This window comes from Zonotrichia leucophrys, chromosome 3, assembly GCF_028769735.1.
Source record: "Zonotrichia leucophrys gambelii isolate GWCS_2022_RI chromosome 3, RI_Zleu_2.0, whole genome shotgun sequence".
In the NCBI taxonomy this organism is placed as follows: domain Eukaryota; kingdom Metazoa; phylum Chordata; class Aves; order Passeriformes; family Passerellidae; genus Zonotrichia; species Zonotrichia leucophrys.
The window spans coordinates 108628450-108651686 of record NC_088172.1 but is presented as its reverse complement, the minus strand read 5'-3'; the positions used below and the strand labels follow the sequence as shown (position 1 = coordinate 108651686).

The window sequence follows — 23237 nt, the reverse complement described above, 5'->3', positions numbered from 1 at the left end:
TGTTGTCTGTTGCACAGGAGGCCCAGAATCTGATGGCTCTCACAAATGTGGATACTCCCCTGAAAGGAGGTCTTAATACTCCCTTGCATGAAAGTGACTTTTCAGGGGTAACACCACAGAAACAGGTTGTTCAGACTCCAAATACTGTGCTTTCCACACCTTTCAGGTAAACAGACTCCTTTTGTGATGGGTGCCTGGGTGGGCATGGGTCTGTTTGGAGGTGGGTGAACAGAGCAGATTTTGATGTGTAAAATATTGTCATGATTAGAGCTTCAAAAGAAACTCACTTTTATTTCAAGCCCTTGTTGTACAAGTTTCTCCTTCTCTGAGTCTTCAGAACGCTCAGCCATGTCCTCTTCATCTGTATTCACACAGCTCACTGGAGTTTTGATCTAAAATGTGGCCTTCTGTGGTCTGGAGCAGTAGAAATTATTCTGGGGTAATGCAGGAGTATAAATAGTAAGCTGGAGTGTCATTCTGTATGTGGATCCTGGCCTTTCCAAAGTATTACCTTGGAATCAAAGATGTGGGAGGTCCCTCAGCCAAACCCACACTGAATTTTTGAAAAGCTGGAGTAAATATTTTATAAGCCATATATATCCAAAATAAAATATTTCTTATATTGCCAATCTAAATAGTACAGAATTGCTGGTTTAACTCTTACAGTGAACAAATATATATCCCACAAATGTCAAATACCATACAGCTAAAACATGTTACAATTGGTACATTTTGTGTGTCAGATTTTTCCACTTAGGTTCTAATTTTACTTGTATCACGTTAGTAGGAAAAGTGGAGAATGAAATAAAAAGGACCTTTATGGCAGCTTTTCCAAAGCAGCTTTATTTTGTTCAGAAGCTGTGTGCAAAAGCCCTGATGTTTTAATTAAAAAGAGCAGTTCCAGCAGTGAGTGCTTTTTTTGAAGATCTGTTGGTGTCACTGTGGTGCAAAATGAATGTACAATTTGACCTGGAGTGATCTGGCTGTTGATTTGCATTATTTGATATTTTAAAAAGTAGAGATGCTCTAATTTTGTTGTTTGGAATTTTTTGTGGTGTTTTTTTATCTTCTAAAGTTCAGATTTGCAGATGTAAATATGTTACCTGTGGATCAACTTGGCTTGCTTGTAGAAATGCTCTGTCAGTGGGAAAATCCAGTCCTTGAGCAGAGGGAAAAATAATTCAATCCATGAAGTAGCCCCTCATTCATGTAGTAGGTCATTGGGATAGAGAACAATATTCCTTCCTAGTCTAGAGGAGAAGCAATTGGGGCCAACAAAATCTAAGACTTAATCCATGTTGCCTAACCACAGATGCTTAGAAGTAATTATTATAATGTAATTACTTCTTCAATAGTCAGTGAAAGCAAAGAGGCATTTTAGGATGATCCATTCAGTTGCAGTGTGGGACAGCTGTTGGGCCAGATGATTTCAGAGCAAATGACTTGCCCAGGTGCTGGGGAAATCAGAGCTTGCAATTCAGCCCTGGTTACTGCATCCCAGAGTGATGCCTGGTGACTGGATAAGCTCTTCTCTCAAAAGCAGCAGTGGGAGTTTGTGTTGGTGGAGTTCCTGAAACTTCTCTTGAAATTATGATGTGCCTGGATTTCACTTTGACAGGACCTTGGTTGCACCTTGACTTAAACAATTTATTTTTAGTATTCTTGTAATTGCAGTTTACAATTTTACTGCCTCCCAAGAAAAGCTCTAGATTGAATATATAGACTGTGTTTATGTAACTTTTCAGACTTCTGTAAGTAGAGTTCTTTAGTAAAAAACTAATGACTGATTGCACTCCACTAGAACACCCTCTCAGGGGTCAGAGAGTTTAACTCCTCGGGGAGGGCTGACTCCCAAACCTGCCCTTGGCACAACTCCTGGGAGAACTCCCCTGCGGGATAAACTGAACATCAACCCAGAGGAGGGAATGGCAGATTACAGTGACCCATCCTATGCAAAACAAATGGTGAGTAGTACTTAAGAAGTGGAAATCTGTGCTCTATCTATTTTCAGGTTTTTAGTTCTCATCTGCTGAAAATATTTTTATTTTCTAATAAAATGTATATTGCTTTCACCTGTCTAGGGGGTCTGTCCTCATCAAATAATAAAATACAATCTTTATTTAAAAGAGCAGAATTCTTGCTGCTTAGAATGGCTTTCAGTGTGCTCAGTAAACACACTAAAACTGTTTCTTGGAGAAGACATAGTTAAGTTTCCATCCTATTTCTATCTTTGAATCTGAGCAAGAAATGCATCTTGAGCAAAGATTCATTTTTCTTGCAATCCTACACAATCCCCAAATTCCTCATTATCTTGACTTCCTGATTTACCTACAGGACCTTTTCATCAGTCTGCCATGTTGACAACACTGAGCTAAAGGAGTTTAATTTTTGCCATTAGGAGCACTGGGGTTTGAGATGTTCAGAAATCTGAGTCCCATCCAGACTTTTTCATTACCTTTGGCAACAGATGTTTCCATTCTTGGAGATTCAGCCAGATGGGCCCTGCCAATTAGACATGGCATAAAAGGGTATATACCTAATAGGTGGCACCTTGGGAACTCCTTTTATGTGGCTGATTCTGCAGCCTCGACTGTGGCTTTGAATATCTCCCACCTGAGCTATTGGCAGTTTTCCTTTTGGCCTACCTAAGATATCCACTCCAAGTGTTTGCCATGTTCTCACAAAAATAACTCTTCAAATTCAAAATTCCTATTAGCTTAAAAGGAAAAGGTTTATTTGATGTAGTTATACTTTAGTTCTCTCTTAGCCTTTTTATAGTGAAAGGACTTTTTACTGCTAGAAGGGAAACTGAGGCTTCAAATCCCTGGTGGACTCTCCAGATCCAGATCTAGTGCTGGCTGGCTTTGCAGCAGACTGAGGTGGAATAATCAGTGTGTTAATATAGATGAGTGGAGTGTGATTGTTGCTCTCAGGGCATTGCACTGCACTCAGGGTGTAAATCCAGAATCACATCTCCCTGCTCTTCCCACAGGAGAGGGAGTCTCGGGAGCACCTGCGCATGGGGCTCATGGCCCTCCCTGCTCCAAAGAATGACTTTGAGATTGTTCTGCCTGAAAATGCAGAAAAGGAACTTGAAGAACATGAAGTAGATGAAACCTTTGTAGAAGATGCTGCTGATATAGAAGCCCGCAAACAGGTCAGTGGGTGAGATGTGGATGGTGCTTTTTGTGTAAAATAATAAAATAAAATGTGTTCCTTGTATGGGTCCCATCGTTTCACACCTGTTCAATGGAAGAGGTACAGCTTCTACGGGATAGCAAAGTAAAATTTACCTGTTTTCTTTGCTGCTATCAGAGTATGCACACACAGAGGCCAAATCAGTTTCCTCTCTAAATAATTTTCTTAATTTCTTAATGTTATGTATCGCATCGTTTTCTAGGATGAAGTCCCTAAGAGCCCCTGTGTCCTACCTGCTGTGTTTGTCCCCCAGAATATAAAAAATTAATTAACAGCTTTTTTCTACAGTGATACTTGCTTGATTTTAAGCACATAAGAGCTGTGCTTGTTTTTCAGTTTCAAGTTATTCTCTCAAAGTTAAAAGTTGCTGGTTGTGAAAGCTTAGACAGGTGTATACAAACTCAGGCAGGCTGGTAGCACACAGATAAAAATCTGCCGTGCAGGGAATTGGCACTCTTGGCTACTACTAGAGGATTACCCAAAGAGCCAATTTGTGAATGGGTCCTTGTTGTGTTTTGGTTTAGAATCAAGAAAGACTGCATAAAGTACAAGCCTAAATTTTGCCAGTTAATTGGCTGTACTGGCCAGTAACCAGAGACACTTTAAATCTTTCTAAAAACAGTTCCTTTTCTATTTATTACTAAGCCTAAATTCTGTTTGCAAATCTCTTTCTATTATATACCTTATATAAATATACATTTTTCATAAAAATAAATGGGATTTTTGAGTCCAGAGAACTTTTTGAAAATGGCTCTGCCTTGACAAGTGAACAAAATATTTTACAAAATCCTATGCTTTGGTCTTTAAATAGGATAAGCATTTCCCAGAATTTGATTCCTTATGTGTCCTGTTTGGGGAGGAACATGTTTTATATATGTATTTGTATGTCTTGTGCATACATACCCTAATAAAAAGTCTGAATAATTGCAAGTAATGTATGTGTGTAGAACAAAGAATCTGAGTTGTACCATCATACAAGAGAACAGCATCCTGCCTTCAAGTGAAGATGTGACATGCTGGGATTAGAACATGGAAGATGTTGGTCATTGTTCCTGAAGTTCCTGACAACACTGGCTTTTCATGTTCTTTATTGCTTGAAAGTGTATTGTAAAAAGAACTCTAACTTGTTTTTCCACTTTAACAAGTATTGTTTTAGTGAAATATGTACTTTAGGTCATTGAAGATGAGAAACAGAGTCATGGCTGCTAATTTAAGAGCCTTTCTTTTCCTGGTGGATTTAACGTCTGAAGAATTAGAGCAGCTGTCACACATAGAGAAATGTGTAAAGAACAAAATCTTGCTGCAGTTGAGATTGAAGGAGGATTTGATGCCTGGAAATGACTTTTGAAGATCTCTTTTCTGTTGGAATTAATCTGTTGTGCTCTTCCCATTCACTTTAGAGGCAGTGAATTATGCTGTCATCACATTATTTAGCTCTGGCTTAGTAACATGAAGTCTGTATACTAGAAGGAATCTTTGCTGCAATAATCAATTAGTTTTTATATCACATACATTCCTAGCAGCATCTGACTGAGTTACAGTGGCTGCAGTAACACTTGCCTTGTCTGTTCAGGCTCTCCGAGAAGCAGAGCGTGCCAAGGAGCTGAAGAGGATGCACAAAGCTGTGCAGAAGAATCTACCACGGCCCTCAGAAGTAAGTGGAAACAAAATTCACTGCTAAGGAACAAAAATTAAAAATAAAGGCTTTAACCAGTATAAGAGGAAATACAGTCAAAGGAAATAATGAGAGAGTGAAATCTTTGACTGTTCTGATTTTCATGAAGCTTCCCCAGCAGAGTTGTCATGTGGTATTTTGTCTGCACAGATGTTGAGATTGCTGCATGTGTCACAAGGGTTTTGGTACATCCTCTGTGAGGTTTAGCTGATAGATAAAATTCATACCGGAGTGGAGATACATGAATTTAATATCTTAGGTGTATATTATATTTACAAACTTTTTTTATTCCTGAACAGGTTAATGAAACAATACTGAGACCCTTAAATGTGGAACCACCTCTAACAGACTTGCAGAAAAGTGAAGAACTCATAAAGAAAGAGATGATTACCATGCTTCATTTTGATCTTTTACACCATCCATTTGGAGAACAGTTTACTGGTAAGAAAGGCAAAGGCCCAGGATTTGGAAGCAACAATGCAGAGCACATGGCTTACCTGGAACAAAATCCCTATGAGAAGTTCTCCAAAGAGGATCTCAAGAAGGTGAGAATTATGTGGCTTGAGGAGACCTAAAGACTCCTTAGGGCATGGTTCTGTAATATTAGGGAAAAAAGCCTGGAAAGAATTGAGTTGGGAGGTCTCCAGAGGGTTGTATGAAGGGCTGTAATCATAGAGTTGTTGGGATTGTAAAGACCTCTCAGATAATCAGGTTTGATCATTAACCCAGCACTGCCAAGCATTAAGTAAGGATAAGTTAATAAGTAAGGATGATTTAAGTGCACATTCTGCTGTCTGTGAGCTGATGTTAATCTGGGTTTTCAGCAGAATGATGAGGATGCTGTATTTGCCCATAGACATTGTCACTGAGATACAAATTTGAATGTGTTGTGGTTGCTTATCATTTTAAATAAGGCTAAGAGGAGTAATACCCCAACAGTTACCAAATTCTACTTTGCCATTTCTGTAAATTGCTGTTAAATCATTGAGGCATTAACCAGGTGTGATACCCACCTTGTGCTGCCTCTGAATTTTATTAATCCAGAATCACAAAGCATTTTCTTCAAAACAGTGCAGACCAAATAGGACAATGGTATTCAGCTTATACCTTGGAGCAGCAAATCAAGTTGCTTAATTGTGCTTGTCAGGCTCAATCCAGGCAAGCTGTGCTGCTGCAGAGCCTGCTGGGCTGTGGCAGCTGACCTTGCAGCCATACCTGGCCCAGAAGTGCTGAGCAGGCAGATTGGGCCCTGGCTGGCTGCAGTGAGTGGGCGGCCTGGGCACTGTGTCCTGTTTTGCATTGTAATCCCAAGTTAAACAGCAGCTCTGGACCAGGGTTCCAGTTCAGGGTGTTCATTTATTTAAGCAGCTACAGATGTTGGCTTTTGCTGCCAAGTGACAGATAGGCAATTTTGTGGTTTAGCTCTTTCAAAGAGCTTCACCTGTGAAGCTGTGCCAGTAACCTTTGACCAAATGCCTACAGGAATAAAAATGAATGAAAAGAGCAAAATCACGTGCCACCAAGTTGTCTGTCTCTTTAGACTTGTCCTCTGACAATACCTGTTGTACCTCTGCACCTAAATCCCTTATTCCTTTAAGGTGGCTCTAAAGATACACAAGCAGATTTTAAATCCATGTCCTTGACCATATCTGACCAATGAATGTAGAGCCTGAAAGGAGAAACACTGAACAGTATGTACTTCCAATTTGCTGTGAAAGGAAAAATTATACTTCAAGATCTCTTACCAGGAGACATTAAAGATGGAAAATACAGTTAGATCATGAATTTCACTGCCCTGCCAGTGTCAGATTGTTCCCTTAGGAATGTTCTCCAAGTGCTTTCTCTGGTTGTTTTGAAGTGCAGCAAGAATCAGGTTTGCTATCACTTCCCTTAGAGACTATTACACGGTCCAGTAGTTTTTGTCTGGAATTTTTTCTTCAAAGTCCCTGGAAGTTTCATCTCCTAACTGATGGGCAGAAGTTTTTTTGCATTCCTGCTTGCTCTCTGACATTCATCACAATATTCCCCCTTGTCTAAAAAGTCAGTTCAAACCAGAAAATTTTCCTATCTCTGTGATATCATCTGGACCTTGTTTATTTTGCTTTACTTCGTTTGTTTTTAGAACATCTTCATCCTAAAACCCTTTCATAAAATACTCCTTTTTTTTCCTGATGTGCAGTTCTCTTTTGGGAAGGATTGGCAGTGGTGCTGGGCAGGGTGTGCTGAGCTCCTGGAGCTGGGAAACACTTCTGGTGCCACAAGTAAATACCCTCAAGTAGTTCCTCACAGTGCACTAATCTTGGCTAATTGAAATTTATAACATTTAGCTTTGTCAGGTGTGGTTGTGTTACTCCTATTTTATCTGTCTTGACCATCAAGAAGAACAAGTAATTAATTTTATTTTCCTCAGTGTCTGTGGAATCATCTAATCTGGTGATACCTGAATTTCTACCTGGTCAGTGTGCAGTTACAAAACATAACATGTGCTTGCAGTAAGATAGCTACTGCTGATAGGGAAATTTGTGCTGCACCTGTAAATGCTATTGAAAGAGAGGAGATGGACACGTTCTTATAAACAATGAAGTCTTAGACTGGCAAAGATGCTTTAGTTTTTTAGTTATTAGTAAAATCAGAAGGACCTGGGTGCCTGTGTAGTTTTTCAGGCCAGGCTCTTTGTCAGAAATATTAAGAGTTGTGAGACCAACAAGAATATTTTCAGTTCATTGTAAATTTTGAAAACTAAAGTGGAAGCAGCAGAGTGCTCATATCTCACCAGTTCCTCAGCCACAGAACGTGTTAGTTGCAGTCAGAGTTGTGTTTCCTGCAGCAGAACTTACACAGCTCACCCGGGAATGTTTAGACTTGACTTTCCAGGTTGTATGGAGAAGGGCAAGCAAAAGGAAATTAAAAGTGATTTTTGTTTCATAGGACAGCTGCTTCTGTCTGTGCAGTTCTCCCTCCCCTCAAGGTCCCTGCTTTTATCTCGGTTCTTGTGCAGCAAGATGAAGTATCTCGCTGTGCCACAGCTTTCATTAGCCATGCCAGAGTGATGTCAGGTTTGGCCAAATTATATAAAATGAGGGATAGTTGTGCTGTGAGGAGCCTTCTAGCCTGGGTTTCATTTGTAATCCACAGCATCTGTGTTTAATTTCATAGTTAGCTTAACCTGATGGTGAGCTTTGAGTATGAAAAGAAAAGCTGCCCCCATGAATTGCACACTGAAGGTTTGAAAAGAAAAAAAAAATTCCTTGTATCCTGTGTATTGTAACTGCAACTTCTCTCATCCTTTCCAACAGGCACAGGATCTACTGGCACAAGAGATGGAGGTGGTAAAGCAAGGAATGGGGCATGGAGAGCTGTCAAGTGAAGCTTATAACCAGGTGTGGGAAGAATGTTACAGCCAAGTGTTGTACCTGCCTGGACAGAGCCGCTACACAAGGGCTAACCTGGCCAGCAAAAAGGACAGGATAGAGTCACTTGAAAAGAGACTCGAGGTCAGTGTCACTTTTTCCTACCTTTTGCACCTCCTTTTCTTTGAGTTTCCTTGTAGTTTTTTGTGATTTTTCCTTGTAGGAGTTCAATCAGGTCTTTTAAAGGGATCCATTTGAAAAGGTTGGTTGTTGAGGAATTTTCCTAGGGAGTTTATAGATGTTATTGTGGTGCTAAAATCACCTTCTCTCATCTTCCTCCTTACAATATCCCCACACAGAGTATTCCCACACAGAGTTTCTCTCTGCACTATTAGCTGTAACACAGCTCATCCACTCCATTCTGTACTGGAGAGAAGGTCAGGTTCTGCTGTCTGTTAATTGCATGTGGATTTTTTCATGTTTTCTTAATCTCTGCTGTGAGTGGATCAGATCTTCCTCAGTTTGCACTTGATTGTGGCCAGGATGAGGAGAAACCTCAGAGAAAGATACTTAAAAAAACCATCTCTGTGCCAAAGTTCCTCTCAAGTTCTCTTTCCAACTTAATTTTGGTTTCTGACTGACTATTACATACATGAAGATTAGAGTCTTGAGTTCTTTCCAGACTGGCATCGTTTTCCAGTTCCAGAGATTCCCTCCAAAAAAGAGAACAATGGATGTCTGTGATCCCGTTTCACTTGTCTTTGTCAGACCCTTTGACACTGATTTCCCTTGCCCATTCCTCTGTAGATTTTCACCCAAACACTCCATACAAAAAACCAAAAATAGGCAACCTTCACGATAACAAGTAAGCTGGTCTGAAACAGTTTCTTCCCACAGAACATGTTTGTTCTGACTTGCAGTAAGTCATAAATGTTTTCTAAAATACTGCTTTAGCCTAAAAGTCTCTCCAAATTATGCAAGAATCAGATTATTTTTTTCCTATGGTAAAAGGAAACTTTGCAAAAAAAGTTTTTCTTTATTTAACATCAACATAGCTACTGTTGCTAGAAGTAAACCTCCCCAAACAACTGCTATCCCAGAAATAACTAGAGGCCAGAAAGGCTGAATTTTCACTTGATTCATACACATGAAATACGATGTGAGTGTGTGTTTTGTGAAGTCTGTCAGTCCAGGGCGTTGTCCAGGTGCAGCTCCCGCAGTTTTTAGCCCAGCTCCAGGCCAGGAGCAGTTCACCTGCGTGTATCCCTGTAGTAGGGGTTTAGTATGGACTCCAGAGCCGCTGTCGTGCTGCTGCTCACCCAGCAGAGAGCGCCATTGCCCTGCCCAGCGCTGCCTGCCGCACTCTCCCTTGCTCTGCTTCCCAAACCCGTGAGGGAGCTCAGCAGCAGCCTGGCCTGGCAGGCAGCGTGCCAGAAGTCAGAGGGCTGCACCTAATTTGTGTACAAATCCTTTTAAAATTTAAATATCTTAGATCCAAATTTATGCTAGAAGGGCATTATTAAAGTTGCAAAGTCAAACAGTCCAAGTTAGGGAATGCATGAACAGCCTTAATTTGCCTGTGCATATGCTTTTTGAGACAGTCTTTAATTTCATGATTGCAGCCTAGTTTTTCCACAGCCTCATTTACTGCACAGGGTGGATGGTACTTGCTTAATGGGTAGCTCTTGAATATTTTGTTTTCTCTTAATTGTTTGCTGTGTGGCCCTGTGCCTTTATCCTGTGCACTGTTTCTGCAGTCTAAATTGGTTACTTCTGTGTGGGCTTTCTTTTGCTGTTGATTTCTGTCCTTCTCTTCCCTATATTTGAATGAGTAGTTGGTGGTGGAATGTGTATTAAGGATACTGAAGCAAAGTGAGGTCAAGTTATCATTTATCAAGCTCATGTATGTTTGTTCTAAATGGTCTTTGCTCTGCAGTCACAGGACAGTCACCCAGGAAGCAAAATACAAATCAGAGGTCTTGCCAAAAAAAAAAAGGGAAAAGGTTTTATTTTCTGCCAACGTTGCATGGGATTCTGTGAAAGACACTTAACAAAATCCTGTTAGCTGTGTCCCATCAAGCTTAGAAAAGTGATCCTGCCCCTCTGCTCAGCCCTGCTGAGGCACATCTGGGGTGCTGTGCCCAGTTCTGGGCTCCTCAGGACAAGAGAGACATGGAGCTCCTGGAGTGGGTCCAGTGCTGGGTGGCAAAGGTGATGGAGGGACTGGAGCATCTCCCTGAGGAGGAAAGGCTGAGGGAGCTGGGGCTGTTCAGCCTGGAGAGGAGGCACAGCTGAGAGGGGCCCTCAGCCCTGGGTGTCCCTGTGTGCAGGGAGGGGCAGAGCAGGGCCCAGGCTCTGCTCCAGGGCCCAGCAATGGCACCAGAGCCATGGGCAGGGACTGAGCCCAGCAAGTTCCACCTGGACAGGAGGCAGAACTGAGCACTGCACAGAGACCAGAGAAGCTGTGGAGTCTCCCTCACTGGGGATATTCCAGAACTGCCTGGACTCAATCCCATGCCATGTGCTCTGGGATGGCCCTGCTTGAGCAGAGAGGAGGGAGCAGAGGAGCCACTGTGGTCCCTTCCAACCTGACCCCTTCTGTGTCTGTTATCAGTCACTGTAGTCATGAGACTCTGGCTAATGCAGCTGCATCCCCTGGGAGCTCTGAGTGCTGCTGGATGAGACTCATAGTGCAATTCCACACACAATCCTGCTCTCCCATTTTCCTGTGTTCCCAAATTCCACCCCAGGGGACCCAGCAGAGCCCTGTGCCTGCAGGTGCAGCGAGCCCTGTGCTGCCTCTCACAACTCACTGCTGTTGAGTGCAGGTGGACTCTGTGCAAAGTTGAATTTGAACTGAAAATCTCTCCCAAGTGTGTGCAAAATGCAGCTCTGTGGCTTGACCCTAAAAGGCCCTGCCTAAAAGGAAGATATACAGGTTTTTTAAGCATAGCTCACCTGCTGAATCGTTTCTTAAACAATAAATAAAAAGCAGAGCAGTTTAATGAACTAATGAATATGCAATAAAAAAGCACAGATTTTCTTTCCCTACCCCATTCTCAGCAATGACAAAACCCACCTTCATTTTAATGTTTTTCCAATTAAAATTGTCTGAAAGCAATATCAGTTGAAATAGATATTTTAATGGGAAGTATCAGACAAGCTTAATGAAAAGCAGGGATATTAGATCAGCTTTTGGTACCCCAAGACACTTGCTTTTACTCTTAGCTGTCTTTGTGAGAAGAGTAGAAACTGTGAAACAAAGTTTACCAGCAGCAGCAACTGACGTTGGTCAGTTTTGGGGGCTGCTTCTGCCCATTTATGTGCACTAAGATTTTTAGAGGGAAAAAACCACGAGAGTGCAGTGATATTTGGCACAGCTGCACATGGGGAAGTCACTGTCTAATGCTTCCATATGGGGCTGCTGACACCCTGCAGATCCTGTGCAGAAAAACCAAGCTGTTTCTGGGTCTATCTTCATCACTCAGAGATTCCTGGTTGGATTGATGGTGTGGACACACACTCATCTTCCTCTAATTGTCCTGTTCTCACTGCCTGAGTGGTTTAGTGGTGGCATTCTGTGTTGACATTACATTTATCTTTCTCAAATGGATGCTGATATCACAAACAGATTTGTGCTGTTATTGATGAACTTGAGGAGGCAAAGTGGAGCCTTGTGGAGAGCTTCTGTTTGGCTGGGTGTCCTGTCCAGGCATCATCAGAAATCCACAGCTCATCAGTAGCTCTGATGTTGGAGTGTACTGCTGTGTATTAGTGATACTTTTCATTGCTTTGTTTTGAGGGTTTTGGGCTCCTTGAATGTGTTATTAATGTGGGTTAAGAGTGTTAGAGGATTAGTATGTGAGTTTTCTTGGATTAAAATGGGGAGTTTCAGGTCTATGCAGGTGAATCCCTGTGACCTCAGTATGTGGCTCTGGTACACCTTAGATTTGTGGAATTTTCTGATCTTTCCAGTACCTTTAAAACCCCAAAGTATTTTCCCAAGGCTAGGCTACACTGCAGAGCAAGTGATTTCAGAAATTGGAGTTTTCTGATACTTGCAGTTGTGTTGAGTAATGGCTTCAGTTCTCTGCAATACCTTTTACTCCCTTCTCTTCCAAACAATACATTTGTAAAGAAAAGCATTCCTAGTAACATGTTAAACTGGGAACATTATAAGATGAAATGAGATAGTAAAGGCATCTATTTAACAGCCTAGTTGCTTTCCTTTGTAGTTCACAACATAGAAACTTCCTGCCATCTTTACTTTTCCTTTGAAGACAGTTAATAAAGCTGGCTTGCAGAACACAAATACTTTCATTAAAATTGTTGTAGTTAATATTATCATTTCAGTTGATTACTAAATTATAAATGCTGTTGGAACCCTACAGGGGAAAAGTTCAAGACACACTGTATGTGCAAAATCTGGTAAATTAACTATTCTTTGCAGTATCCAAGATACATCAAGGTGATGATTTATCAAAGTGTTAATTGTTGCTTTTAATTGCAGCCCAAGTCTTCTGAATTAATTCAGATTAAGAAAAATTTGCTTAGGTGGAGTTTTATAGGATACATGGTACACTCTGATGCAGGGTGTATCACTTTAGTTTATTGGAGATTGTCTTTTAATTTCTCTCTAGTTTATGTGCTAAAGTTTGCAGTTTCTTTTGCATTTTCAGGTGTGCTGGTACTCAGAAAGCACCTATAGAAAATAAGAGATTTTATAGGACTAGGAACAGAGAAATTGCTCACAAAAATATGGTGAAAATCCTGAGTAGCATTGGTTTTATGGTCACATTTTTTATTTTGTGCTAATGTCTTGCATTTGTGGAATCCACTTCGGAGGATCACAGCAGAGAGGCATCAGGGGTCTTCACTGTCAGATTGTTCAGAATCTGGTAATTTAGTGTGCTTGGAAATAAATGTCAGCATTGACCAAGCTGTCATTGCAAAGGCCTTTGCACACCCTCACTGTCCAGAACTGAGTGCTGCAGGATCTCCCTGGAGCTTCTGCTGTACTGAGAGGGAGCCAGGCTCTTTGGCAGCTCCTCTGTTGCCTGGGCTTCCACAACCTTGTCAGCCCCTGGAAGAGGCCAGTGCAGCACTGTGGTAGTGCAGGAGTGGTGTTTGGAGGTGATTACACTGTGCTGGCTGCCCTGTGACCTCACCAGACACTGCAGAGACCTCGGTTTGCTTGTGCTTAATCAAAGCTCTTGGCCTTTGGTGGGTGTTGCTGTCTGTGATCTTAATGCAAGGCTTTTCTTCCCCAGTGAGTGGTAGAGAGTTTCCAAAAAAGTTGAGTAAAAATAAATTGTTTTTCATCATAAACTGTGCTTTTCTAGACATGTTTCTGCTGTGACTGAGATAGGATCCTTGAATCATTAAATTTGGAAGACCCCTAAGATCACCAAGTCCAGCCATCAACCTTATACCACCATCTTGTTCACCTCTAAACCATGGTCTCAAGTGCCATATCCACACATTTTGGAATAGTTACAGGGATGGTGACTTCACCACTCCCCTATTCAGCCTGTTCTAATGCTTGGCAACCCTTTCCATAACAAATATTTTTCCTAATATCCAGTGTAAACCACCCCTGATGCAATTTGAAGCCATTTCCTCTCATCCTGTCATTTATTACCTGGGAGAAGAGACTGCCACCCACCTCAGTACAACCTCCTTTCTTTGTAGGAAGCTTGTATGGGTATCGCTCATAAAACTGCTGGTCTTACAAGCAGTTCTCAAATAAAAATCTTCAAAGTGGACTTTAATGTCATGACTTTAATGTCACAGCAATGACTACTGACTTACACAGTAACTTTCCTAGATTATTCTAGTTCTAGTTGAATGCTGTAAGCCCCTGTAGGAACACTTGCATTTCATATTCCCTGTATTGTTTTTACTCAGCAGTCACACTGACTCATGGTGTTTGAAGACAAGTCATCATAATTTGTGGAACACACTTCATGGGGAACATGCTCTTGGGTCATTAGATTTGGCTGTGAGTAGAGAGAACAGTGTTCTGTAGATATCAGTAAGTCGTAGTGGTACTTGATCTACGTGACAAAGTACAATATAGGAGTTTATCTGGGGCTCCCCTGTTAAACTGGGAAAAGGCAGCTTTATATTGCTGTGCAAGCTCTGAACATCTGGTCTAGTTCCAGTTGGGAAGCTGTAGTTGCTTACCAGCAGTGCCTTAAATTGAGGATTTTTTAAAGTGAATCCATAAAAAATTTAGTGTGATCCCAGTCAATTAGAATGAGTTTCATCTTTTTGATGTCTTACCAGCTACAAGCTCAGTCCCTCTTTGACTGCTCTGTTCCTGATCAGCCCCTTTACTTCACGATCCTCATTCTCCCTCATACATTAAGTAGAGCACCTTACTGGAGATGAGGTGTTCAAGGCCAGCTTGGGCTTGGGCTTGGAGAAGCCTGGTCAAGTGGAAGGTGTTCCTGCCCATGGCTGGAGGGTTGGAGTGATTTGATCCTTCAGGTCCCTTCCAACCCATTCTCTGATTCTGTGATCTTTAGTGCCACAGCAGAAATGTGAAATTGTGTCAAGCCCATGAAGTGGTTTTGGTCAATGAGCTGAGCTGATGTTGTTTAATAGATTGAGGCCTTATTGTTCTACACTGGACATGCAATTTTGGTTTGATACCAACTCCAAGCCTCAGTTTCCAGCAGAGGTGACTTATATTTCACTAACCTGGGGGTAACTCAGGCTGGGCTCTACAGAGAGTTTTGCCTGGTCATACTCTAGACAGATATAACAGTGTTTCAAGCCAAAAATGGAGAATTCTGCCCAAGAGCTTGGAACTGAAAAAGCATTTTGAAGTAGAGAAATTAATGACTTTTTTTTTTAAACATGCTATTGTTGAGTGCACTATAAACTTGTAAAGGCAGATGACCCCAGCATGGCCAGAGGATTCTGTAGTGTGGAGGTTCTTGTCCCTGGAGTGGTTGGAGGTGCCTGGCCTGGAGCACAGGCTGCTGTCGAGCTGAGCGCTCTCACTGCAGACACTGCAGCTGAGCCAGCACGAGCCAAGCTCACAAACCTGCCATTCCAATTAAGTCAATCCATCTCCTGCCAGCAGAACTGAATTTGGGTGGGCCATGTGTGGGTCTGAGGTGAGGAAGGAAGTTGCAGTAAGGTTTAGAGTAGTCCAATGTGTGTTCCAGGAGTGCTCTGCTCAGCCGGCGTGGCTGAAGCTGGCACAGGATGTCTGTGCTCAGGCGAGGCAGCTTTGTGATGATGTTGATTCTCCAAGGTCACGGAACAGGTTGGTTTACTTTGACTGTGCCTCTGCTCTGAACATGCAGCAGTTTTTCTTCCATGTTTGTTTAATCCATCCAGCGTGATTAGGAAGATCAATTAAAAGACAAGAGAGCTTAATGCTGTTCAGGGATTACCAGAAGCTCCACATTAAAGGGAAGGAAAACAAACCAAGTCAGTACAGCAAAAAACCCTTGGAACTGAGGAGGAGTGTCCTCAGTAGACCTGGTGAGATGAGAATTCTGAAAATGAAGTTTTTAAGGCAATTGAGCTCTTCCTTCCTCAGGGTCAGTTTTTCTTAAATCTTTCCCAGTGGATGTTTGTTCTCATAAGGAGTCCTTCTCTGTCCTTCGTTGTCCTTAGTTAAACCTTACAACTAACATCTAAAATTTCCTTCCCAAATTTAAGTCCCTCTTCCTTTCTCAGTAGCAGTAAGAACAGATGAATTTTTCACAATTAACTTTGGGATATTTAAAGCAGAGTGTTGTGTCTTCTTTTTCTCTTTTTGTTCGGCAGAGGAAAAACAAATCAAACAAACCCTGGTTTTCCAGTCAGTCTCCCTTTTCTAGATCATGTTTTATAAACCTCTGGTTATGTCTGTTGCTCTTTTGGCTCTTTTGTCTGCTGCTTGTTTTGGTTTCTCTTCCTTGGTTCTCTAGTGCAGTACTGAAAACTGAACACCACTTTATGAGTCCGGAGGGAAGCTTTTACATTGGAGATTTGGGATGGGATGAAGCTCTCACACTTGCCTTAACATCATATATCATCTTACCCCGTGTCTGTACATGCTGTTCTCATTTTGTTGTTGCTGGTATAAAAGTCAGCAGAACCAAAGCTGGCCAAGGAACAGTACAAAATAAATAAGTGGAGAAATCTTTCAAATGTCTTTACTCTTTCTGTTAGGTTCAGGGGGAAATGGTTGTCAGATTTTACTCAAATCTATTTCTTTGCTTTAAGCAAATAATGTAGACTACTGTTTAAACACACCTCTTCATAACTGCTTGGAATTTTTAGCTTGGTATCTGAGCCTTAAAATTTTATGAAGCTTGAACTGAAATTATATGCAGTTGTAATGCAGCAGTCAGCAATTTTTAATAAATAGTATTTGTTACAAAAGCTGAGACCTCCTTTTGACCCTCTCATAGTAGGTCCTAAAATTTTCTAGTTGGGAGGGAGGGGAAAAGATGGTGAGTGTTCACATTTCTCCCTAATCAGAGAAGGAAGAAAGGACTGTTATTTCTGGTTTTAGAAACTTGGGAGGCTTTTTTCTTTTCTTTTTCTTGTTTTTGTCTTTTCACAGCAGTGAGGCGTATGATAATCCAAGATGGGACAAGGAACTGAGTAGAAAAGCAATATAGGAACACATAACCTAAGGAGTTCTAGTAGTTAAGAGTCCAGGATCCAGACCAACTCAGAAATATTAAGTCAAATTCTCGGAAAATTTCAAGAGTGCTCAAATAATCAGAGTCTGATGCTGTAATAAATATTAGACTTGAACTGGCTTTGTTAGAAGCTTTAAATTTTAAAAAGCTTTTTTATATCTAGCACTTTCAGATAGTACACACTTGGTGTGGGGTTGATCTACCTGGTCTTGGATAACAGTTTGTGCTCCCATCACCATCAGTGAAGAGCCCTTCACTGAGGTGTTTAATCCTGTCCCAAGGCCCTGGATCAGATGAGCCATGCCCTGGAGTTGCCAGTTTCTCTCCTGATGACAGAAAGATCTCCTGGGACAAACTGAGATGTTGATGTCTAAAGCCAAGCAAAGTGAATCCCAGCTGAAGAGTGTAAAAGTGTGAGACCAAGCCAATACTGCCACTGCTGCTGGTTGTACTTGGAGCTTGGGGATAATTCAGGGCTTGTGACCACCGTGCCCTGATCCAGTCTCTTCTCTGTATGGTGGGGATAGTGCTGATAACTGTATTTATGCCCTCAGGTACTCAGTGTTTAACATTTTGTTAGGAAATTAGGTTGTTGAGAGATCATGGAATCACAGAATAGTTTGGCTTGAAGAGATCGTCAAGCTCAGCTCATTCCAGCCCCATGCCAAGGGCAGGGACACTTTCCACCAGCCCAGGTTGCCCAGAGCTCCATCCAGCCTGGCCTTGGACGCTTCAGGGATGGGACAGCCACATCTCTGGGCAGCCTGGGCCAGGGCCTCACCACCCTCACAGCAAAGAATGAGATCTTCACTCAGGATGACAGAAGAGTGGAACTTCTCTAAATGGTCCTTTTTAGCCTGCCCTGAAGAGTGACATTGTGATAGGAGTTTCATTTCATACCAGCCATACTCTATATTGTCTGTAATGCTGGGAGCAACATGCACAGTTGATCTTTGTTACATTAGGCCTCTGTTACAAACAGAATCTGTTTGCCTGTGCATCCATGTATTCCGTGATCTCTAAATGTCAGTGGTGCTCAGCATACATTTTTCATCCAAGAAACAGTAATTGGAAAATAGTTCATTGACCGCACAGCTGTATTTGTTGTTGCAGTAATAGCATATTATTTACCAATGAAGACATTTAAAGCTTTCATACTTTTCCATCAGAGAGTATCCTCACAAATCCCTAATCTATTTATTTAATTTTCTCTAGATTTATATAAATATTGAAAAAGAGGCGCCTTTCTGTATGCTTAAAGCACCTTGGGCATAGCTTAAGTCTACATTGCCAGCAAAGTTTGAAAAGCGTAGCAGTCTGCATGGCTCTCCCCAGGAGCAAACTAGACAGCTCAGAAAGTCAAATTTCTCTTTCACTCACCCATTAACAGTTTGCTCCCTTGACCATTCACTTTGTTTATCTCTGCACCACCAACTAAAACTGTTCTAAATGAGTGAATAAATTGTTAAGGAGTAGGAGGGCACGTTACAGAAACCTGCAGCTGTGTAACAGAGGGTACTTCAGTACAGTTGGAGCGCTGATGAAATGCACTTTGCAGTAGCTTGGTGTGTGAGACTGTGATGGCTGACTGTAGTTATCATTGTGAAGGGCAGATCTCTTCAGTAGTTCCTCCTCAAAGGAGTTCTGTTTCATTGGTAATAAATGATATATTGAGCAATTGTATCAATGAAAAGGTGCTGCATTTTGGTTGATGATTGGTAATTTCTTTGTATGTGAGAACATTTACCAGCAAAGCTTTGATTTTTAAAGAAATGAGGCAAGGATTGGTGACTCAGACACTGCGGTTATGAATTAGTCTTTTATATTTTAATACTTGAGAAACTTTCATATCATATTTCATGCTCTCCACTACTATATCTTTACTTGTGGCAAAAATCAAAATATGAGAAGTTCAATTTTTTCTTGAGTTTGACATTCTTCACACAGTCCTTTCTAAAAAAAAAAAAATTTTGTTTTGTTGGGCTTTTTTTTTAAGGAAGCAACATTAAAAAAGCTTCAACAAGGAACCTTATGTCCCTGTTGAAAGATCTGAGCTGTTGTACCTCTCCACAGTTGTGCTCAGTGTGCACAGTTGTGCTCAGTGTGTTCTTGGTTTCATAGGATCATAGAATGGCCTGGCCTGGAAGAGACTGTAAAAATCATCTCATTCCACTGCCTGCCACAGCAGGGACACCTTCCACCATCCCAGGTTGCTCCAAGCCCTGTCCAACATGAACACTTTCAGGGATGGGGCAGCCACAGCTTTTCTGGGCAACCTGTGCCAGGGTCTCCCCATCCTCACAGGGAACAATTTCTTCCAAATATTTAATATAATTTAATCTTCATCTTTAGGCCATTTGTGATTGGGATTCAGTGTTAAAGATTTCTTTGATGCCTTTAAAAATTCTGATGTCTATTTCATTCTTTTAGTGCTCATAATTTTACCCAGGTGGAAAAATACACAAAGACTTCTATTACCTTTGCTATTTATAAATGTTTTGTACAACATTTATAACATATAAACACAAATATGTTCAGTTATTGGTGCTGTGTCCCAGGTGACAGAATTTTGTAATTTGTGTCACTTGTCTATTTATGGATTTTGTCTGGATTACAATTTTAGAGATGTATTATGTCTATTATAAAGATTTTAATCCAAAATGCCTAGATTGTTGTAAAATGTGAAGTATGATTATTTTAATAGAAATTAAAGAACTTGATCAACTCAACACTATTCCACAGATATATTTTTATTCTTTTTTTTCTCTTTTGACTTTTGAATTCTGTGTAACTAAAACAACTCTTGTGTTCCTTCTGGCAGATCAACAGAGGCCACATGACCACTGAAGCCAAGAGGGCTGCCAAGATGGAGAAGAAGCTGAAGATCCTCCTTGGTGGTTACCAGTCTCGAGCAATGGGGCTCATCAAGCAGCTGAACGATCTGTGGGACCAGATCGAGCAGGCCCACCTGGAGCTGCGCACCTTCGAGGAGCTGAAGAAGCACGAGGATGCTGCCATCCCTCGGAGACTGGAGGTGAGATTCCAGCATCCAGTACCTGAGGTCACACACAGGCACCTCGTGGAAAAGATGTTTTTACAAGGCAGGAGCTCTGACCTGTAGGATGGTCAGGATGGATGGAGATGAGAGATCTCTGAAGCCAGGTCATGGAATTTGGGGTTTATTGCAAAGGGCCTGGGTGCAGGGCCCTGCTGGGAGCTGCCAGCCACAGCTCAGAGCAGGCCCGAGAGAAGTAAAGACAGTGGTAAAGAGGATGAGAGAGAGAGAGGATGAGAGGATAAGAGGGTAAGAGATCGAGGTTCCCTTACAATACCATAAGTCTTCTTCTGTGTTGAATATTCTAATTCTCACTAACCAATCTAGTACAAGATACAAATCCTATAGCATTTACATACAGCCTATAAGAACCATTACATTACCATACTGTGTTACATTTTAAACCCTCAAAACTACTCTTTGGGTCCCGTCTGCCAAGCTAGTAGGGTCTGCTCTGACCCTTGGACCTGTCTGCAAGCAGAGGGAATTGTTTCATCAAAAGGGGATTGTCACAGACATCTTTTATGAAAAATCCTTTCCTTAGGATTTTTCCTCCTGAGAAGCTAAGAGGCCTCAGGAACAAAATGTAAACAATGGTTATCTGCTGCTGTGGAGTGCGACAGGTGCATCTGGGATTGGTCTCGTGATTGTTTCTAATTAATGGCCAATCACAGTGAACTGGCTTAAACTCTCTGTCTGAGCCACAAACCTTTGTTATTGTTCCTTCTTTTTCTATTCTTAGCTAGCCTTCTGATGAAGTCCTTTCTTCTATTCTTTTAGTATGCTTTTAATATAATATATATCATAAAATAATAAATCAGCCTTCTGAAACATGGAGTCCGATCCTCATCTCTTCCCTCATCCTCGGACCCCTGCGAACACGGTCACAAAAGAGGATTACCTTCAGCCAGCCATACCATTGTTTTCCAGTTGTTCAGTAACTAAAGTATCTCAAAGCTTGCTTTCATTTCAATCTCGCTTATAGTTTCCACATTCTCAAAATCTTTTGCCAGGCAATCATATTTATAAGGCTTTCCTGTTTCATCTTCCCCAACACTGACCTTTACAGCCTGAGTTAGTATCAAGTTTTTAATGCTTTCTTAAAATTACACTTTTGGCTGTTACCAGATTCATCTGTGTTTTACTTCAGTATCAAAGATTCTGTGATACACATATTAGAGGCTGGGACTAATCTGGCAGTGTGTTCTTTAACTTTGGGGATTTTTATTTCCTTGTGTGGTTTATTTTATAAGTCTTCTGCAATGCATATCAGCACAAGTTCCATCTCTCTTGATTTGGTTTGTTTCGGTTTTAATTACTCTTAGAGCTTTGGGTAAATGTAAAACTTGCCTAAAACCTTCTTTTTCCTTAAAAGCCAGCAGACTAAATGCTGATATATACCTGAAATCACTACTTTGGAGCCACTTTTCTTAGTTTAAGGATCTCTAGGATATTCTCCTTTTATTCAGCTAATGAAACAACCCTTAATCAAGACTCAGTCCTAGGTTTGAACCAGCACCAGCCTTTCTTTCCGAGGAATGAGTGTTCACCTGAGCAGAACATTTATTGTAATATGGTTTTCCTCCAGAACAGAGGCTTCCATTGAGGCTTAGATATTCTCAACCACTTGCTAAAAAAATGTAAAATGCATCAGTTCTTAAAACTGATTTTGTGAAGATGATTTAGAAATGCTGATAGATGTGTCTACAAACTCAGAAGTGATTAATTGATTTACTGAAAGATAACAGTTAAAACATATTAAATCACTTGATAGCTGCTAATAGCACCTGTTTTTAGTAAATGGCAAGGTTCCAATTTGAAATCTCTCCTTTTGAAGCATTTGATCTTAGCTGCTGTCAAAACCAGGGTGAGGTACCTGACATTTGAAATAACTGTGATTCTTGATACTTTACATCCACTGCTCTGTTTTACATTTATATTTAAAGTAAGTAATTTCAGCAATGTTCTGTCTTAATTCTGAGCTCTTCCTCTAGAAGAACTAAAATACAGCCTTTGGTAATGATCCTCATGGGTGTGACTGGTGGAAAACTGACTGGTTGTTTGATGATGTTTTCCTTACAGTGTCTGAAGGAAGATGTGCAGCGACAGCAGGAGAGAGAAAAGGAGCTCCAGCAGAGATTTGCTGACTTCATGTTGGATAAAGAGACTTTTCAAGCAAAGTATTAAAGCACAAAATTCCATCTGTCACTGATGTAACATTTCTAAAGTGTGCAGATACTTCTCCAGCAGCTTTTGCCAGCAGTTGCAGAAATCAAGTGTAGTCTGCTGTTTCCATCTTGTCAAGTTTTGTTCCTTCAATGGACTATTCCAAATGCTCTAGGTATGAATAGCTCTGGCCAGTGTTAAAAATGGGATTGAAATGTCCAAAATTTTATTGAAAGAAAAATCACTCTGGTATGATTTCATCCATGTCTTCATTTGCTAGGGTTATCACGTTTTTCCTAGTGTTTTACCAGTCTTAAGACCTGTAAGATACATACAGAATAATGTCTTTTGAATAAACCTGGAATGTTAAAAAACAATGAAGTAATAATGTCTGTCTTTTAACTAAAATTGAATCTTCACCTATCCCAGCCCTCCTTTGTTTTTCTGGTCTTCCCTTCCCCCTGCTGCTGCCTTTATTTTCCATGAATAATTTGTAATAGGAATTACCTGTGCAGGATAGTTGATGTCCAGATAATAAATACCATGTTCCCAACTCTTCCCTGTGCCTGTGAATAAACACTCCCAGCTTTATCTAGGTGCTCTAATGGTCACACTGGCATAATCTCCCCATCCTGGACCCATATAGGGATAAATTTTATAAAGACACCCAGCATGGCCTGATGCCTAATGGAACAACAGATTTCAGTAGAAAATGTACTGTTAAATTTTCTAAGCATTAATTTTTATAAATCATTTGCTGCTTTGTGGCCCATGGTGTGGGGTAGGAAAGAAGCTCTGGGTTTTCTCCTCCTTTCACCACATCCCAGCAGAATTGTAGTGTCTCATTGCTTTGCCTTGAAGGGTAAGGATAGAATTAGGGAAAGGTGGGAATGTGCCTACATTTTGGGTTTTTTGAGCTATAGATTGTGGAAAGGCACAGGGAAAAAGACAAAACTTGTTAACAGCACAAAATTCAGCAATTAAATACACCCAGTAACATGCATCATGCAATTTTACTTGGATGTGTTTGAAATTTAGATGGGGATTTTGCTGCCTGGAATTTTACCAGATTGCAGTGTCACTTTGCTTAGCCTTGGAAATGTTACTGGGGAGCACTGTCAGGGCTGTGCCTGTGTAGT

At 41.0% G+C, this 23237-nt stretch overlaps 1 protein-coding gene across 1 annotated transcript in view; it reads left to right on the top strand.

The window, feature by feature from the left end:
• The window catches only part of CDC5L (cell division cycle 5 like), a 31919-nt gene extending 9440 nt beyond the window's left edge, over window positions 1-22479 (top strand). Inside the window, exons 9-16 of the mRNA XM_064709909.1 lie at window positions 18-166; window positions 1802-1964; window positions 2993-3157; window positions 4772-4852; window positions 5173-5418; window positions 8170-8367; window positions 19699-19911; window positions 22015-22479. Of these exons, the coding sequence (XP_064565979.1) occupies window positions 18-166; window positions 1802-1964; window positions 2993-3157; window positions 4772-4852; window positions 5173-5418; window positions 8170-8367; window positions 19699-19911; window positions 22015-22119 (1320 nt within the window). The 3' untranslated portion in view covers window positions 22120-22479. The remainder of the gene's footprint in view (window positions 1-17; window positions 167-1801; window positions 1965-2992; window positions 3158-4771; window positions 4853-5172; window positions 5419-8169; window positions 8368-19698; window positions 19912-22014) is intronic.
• The last annotated feature ends 758 nt before the right edge of the window (window positions 22480-23237 follow it).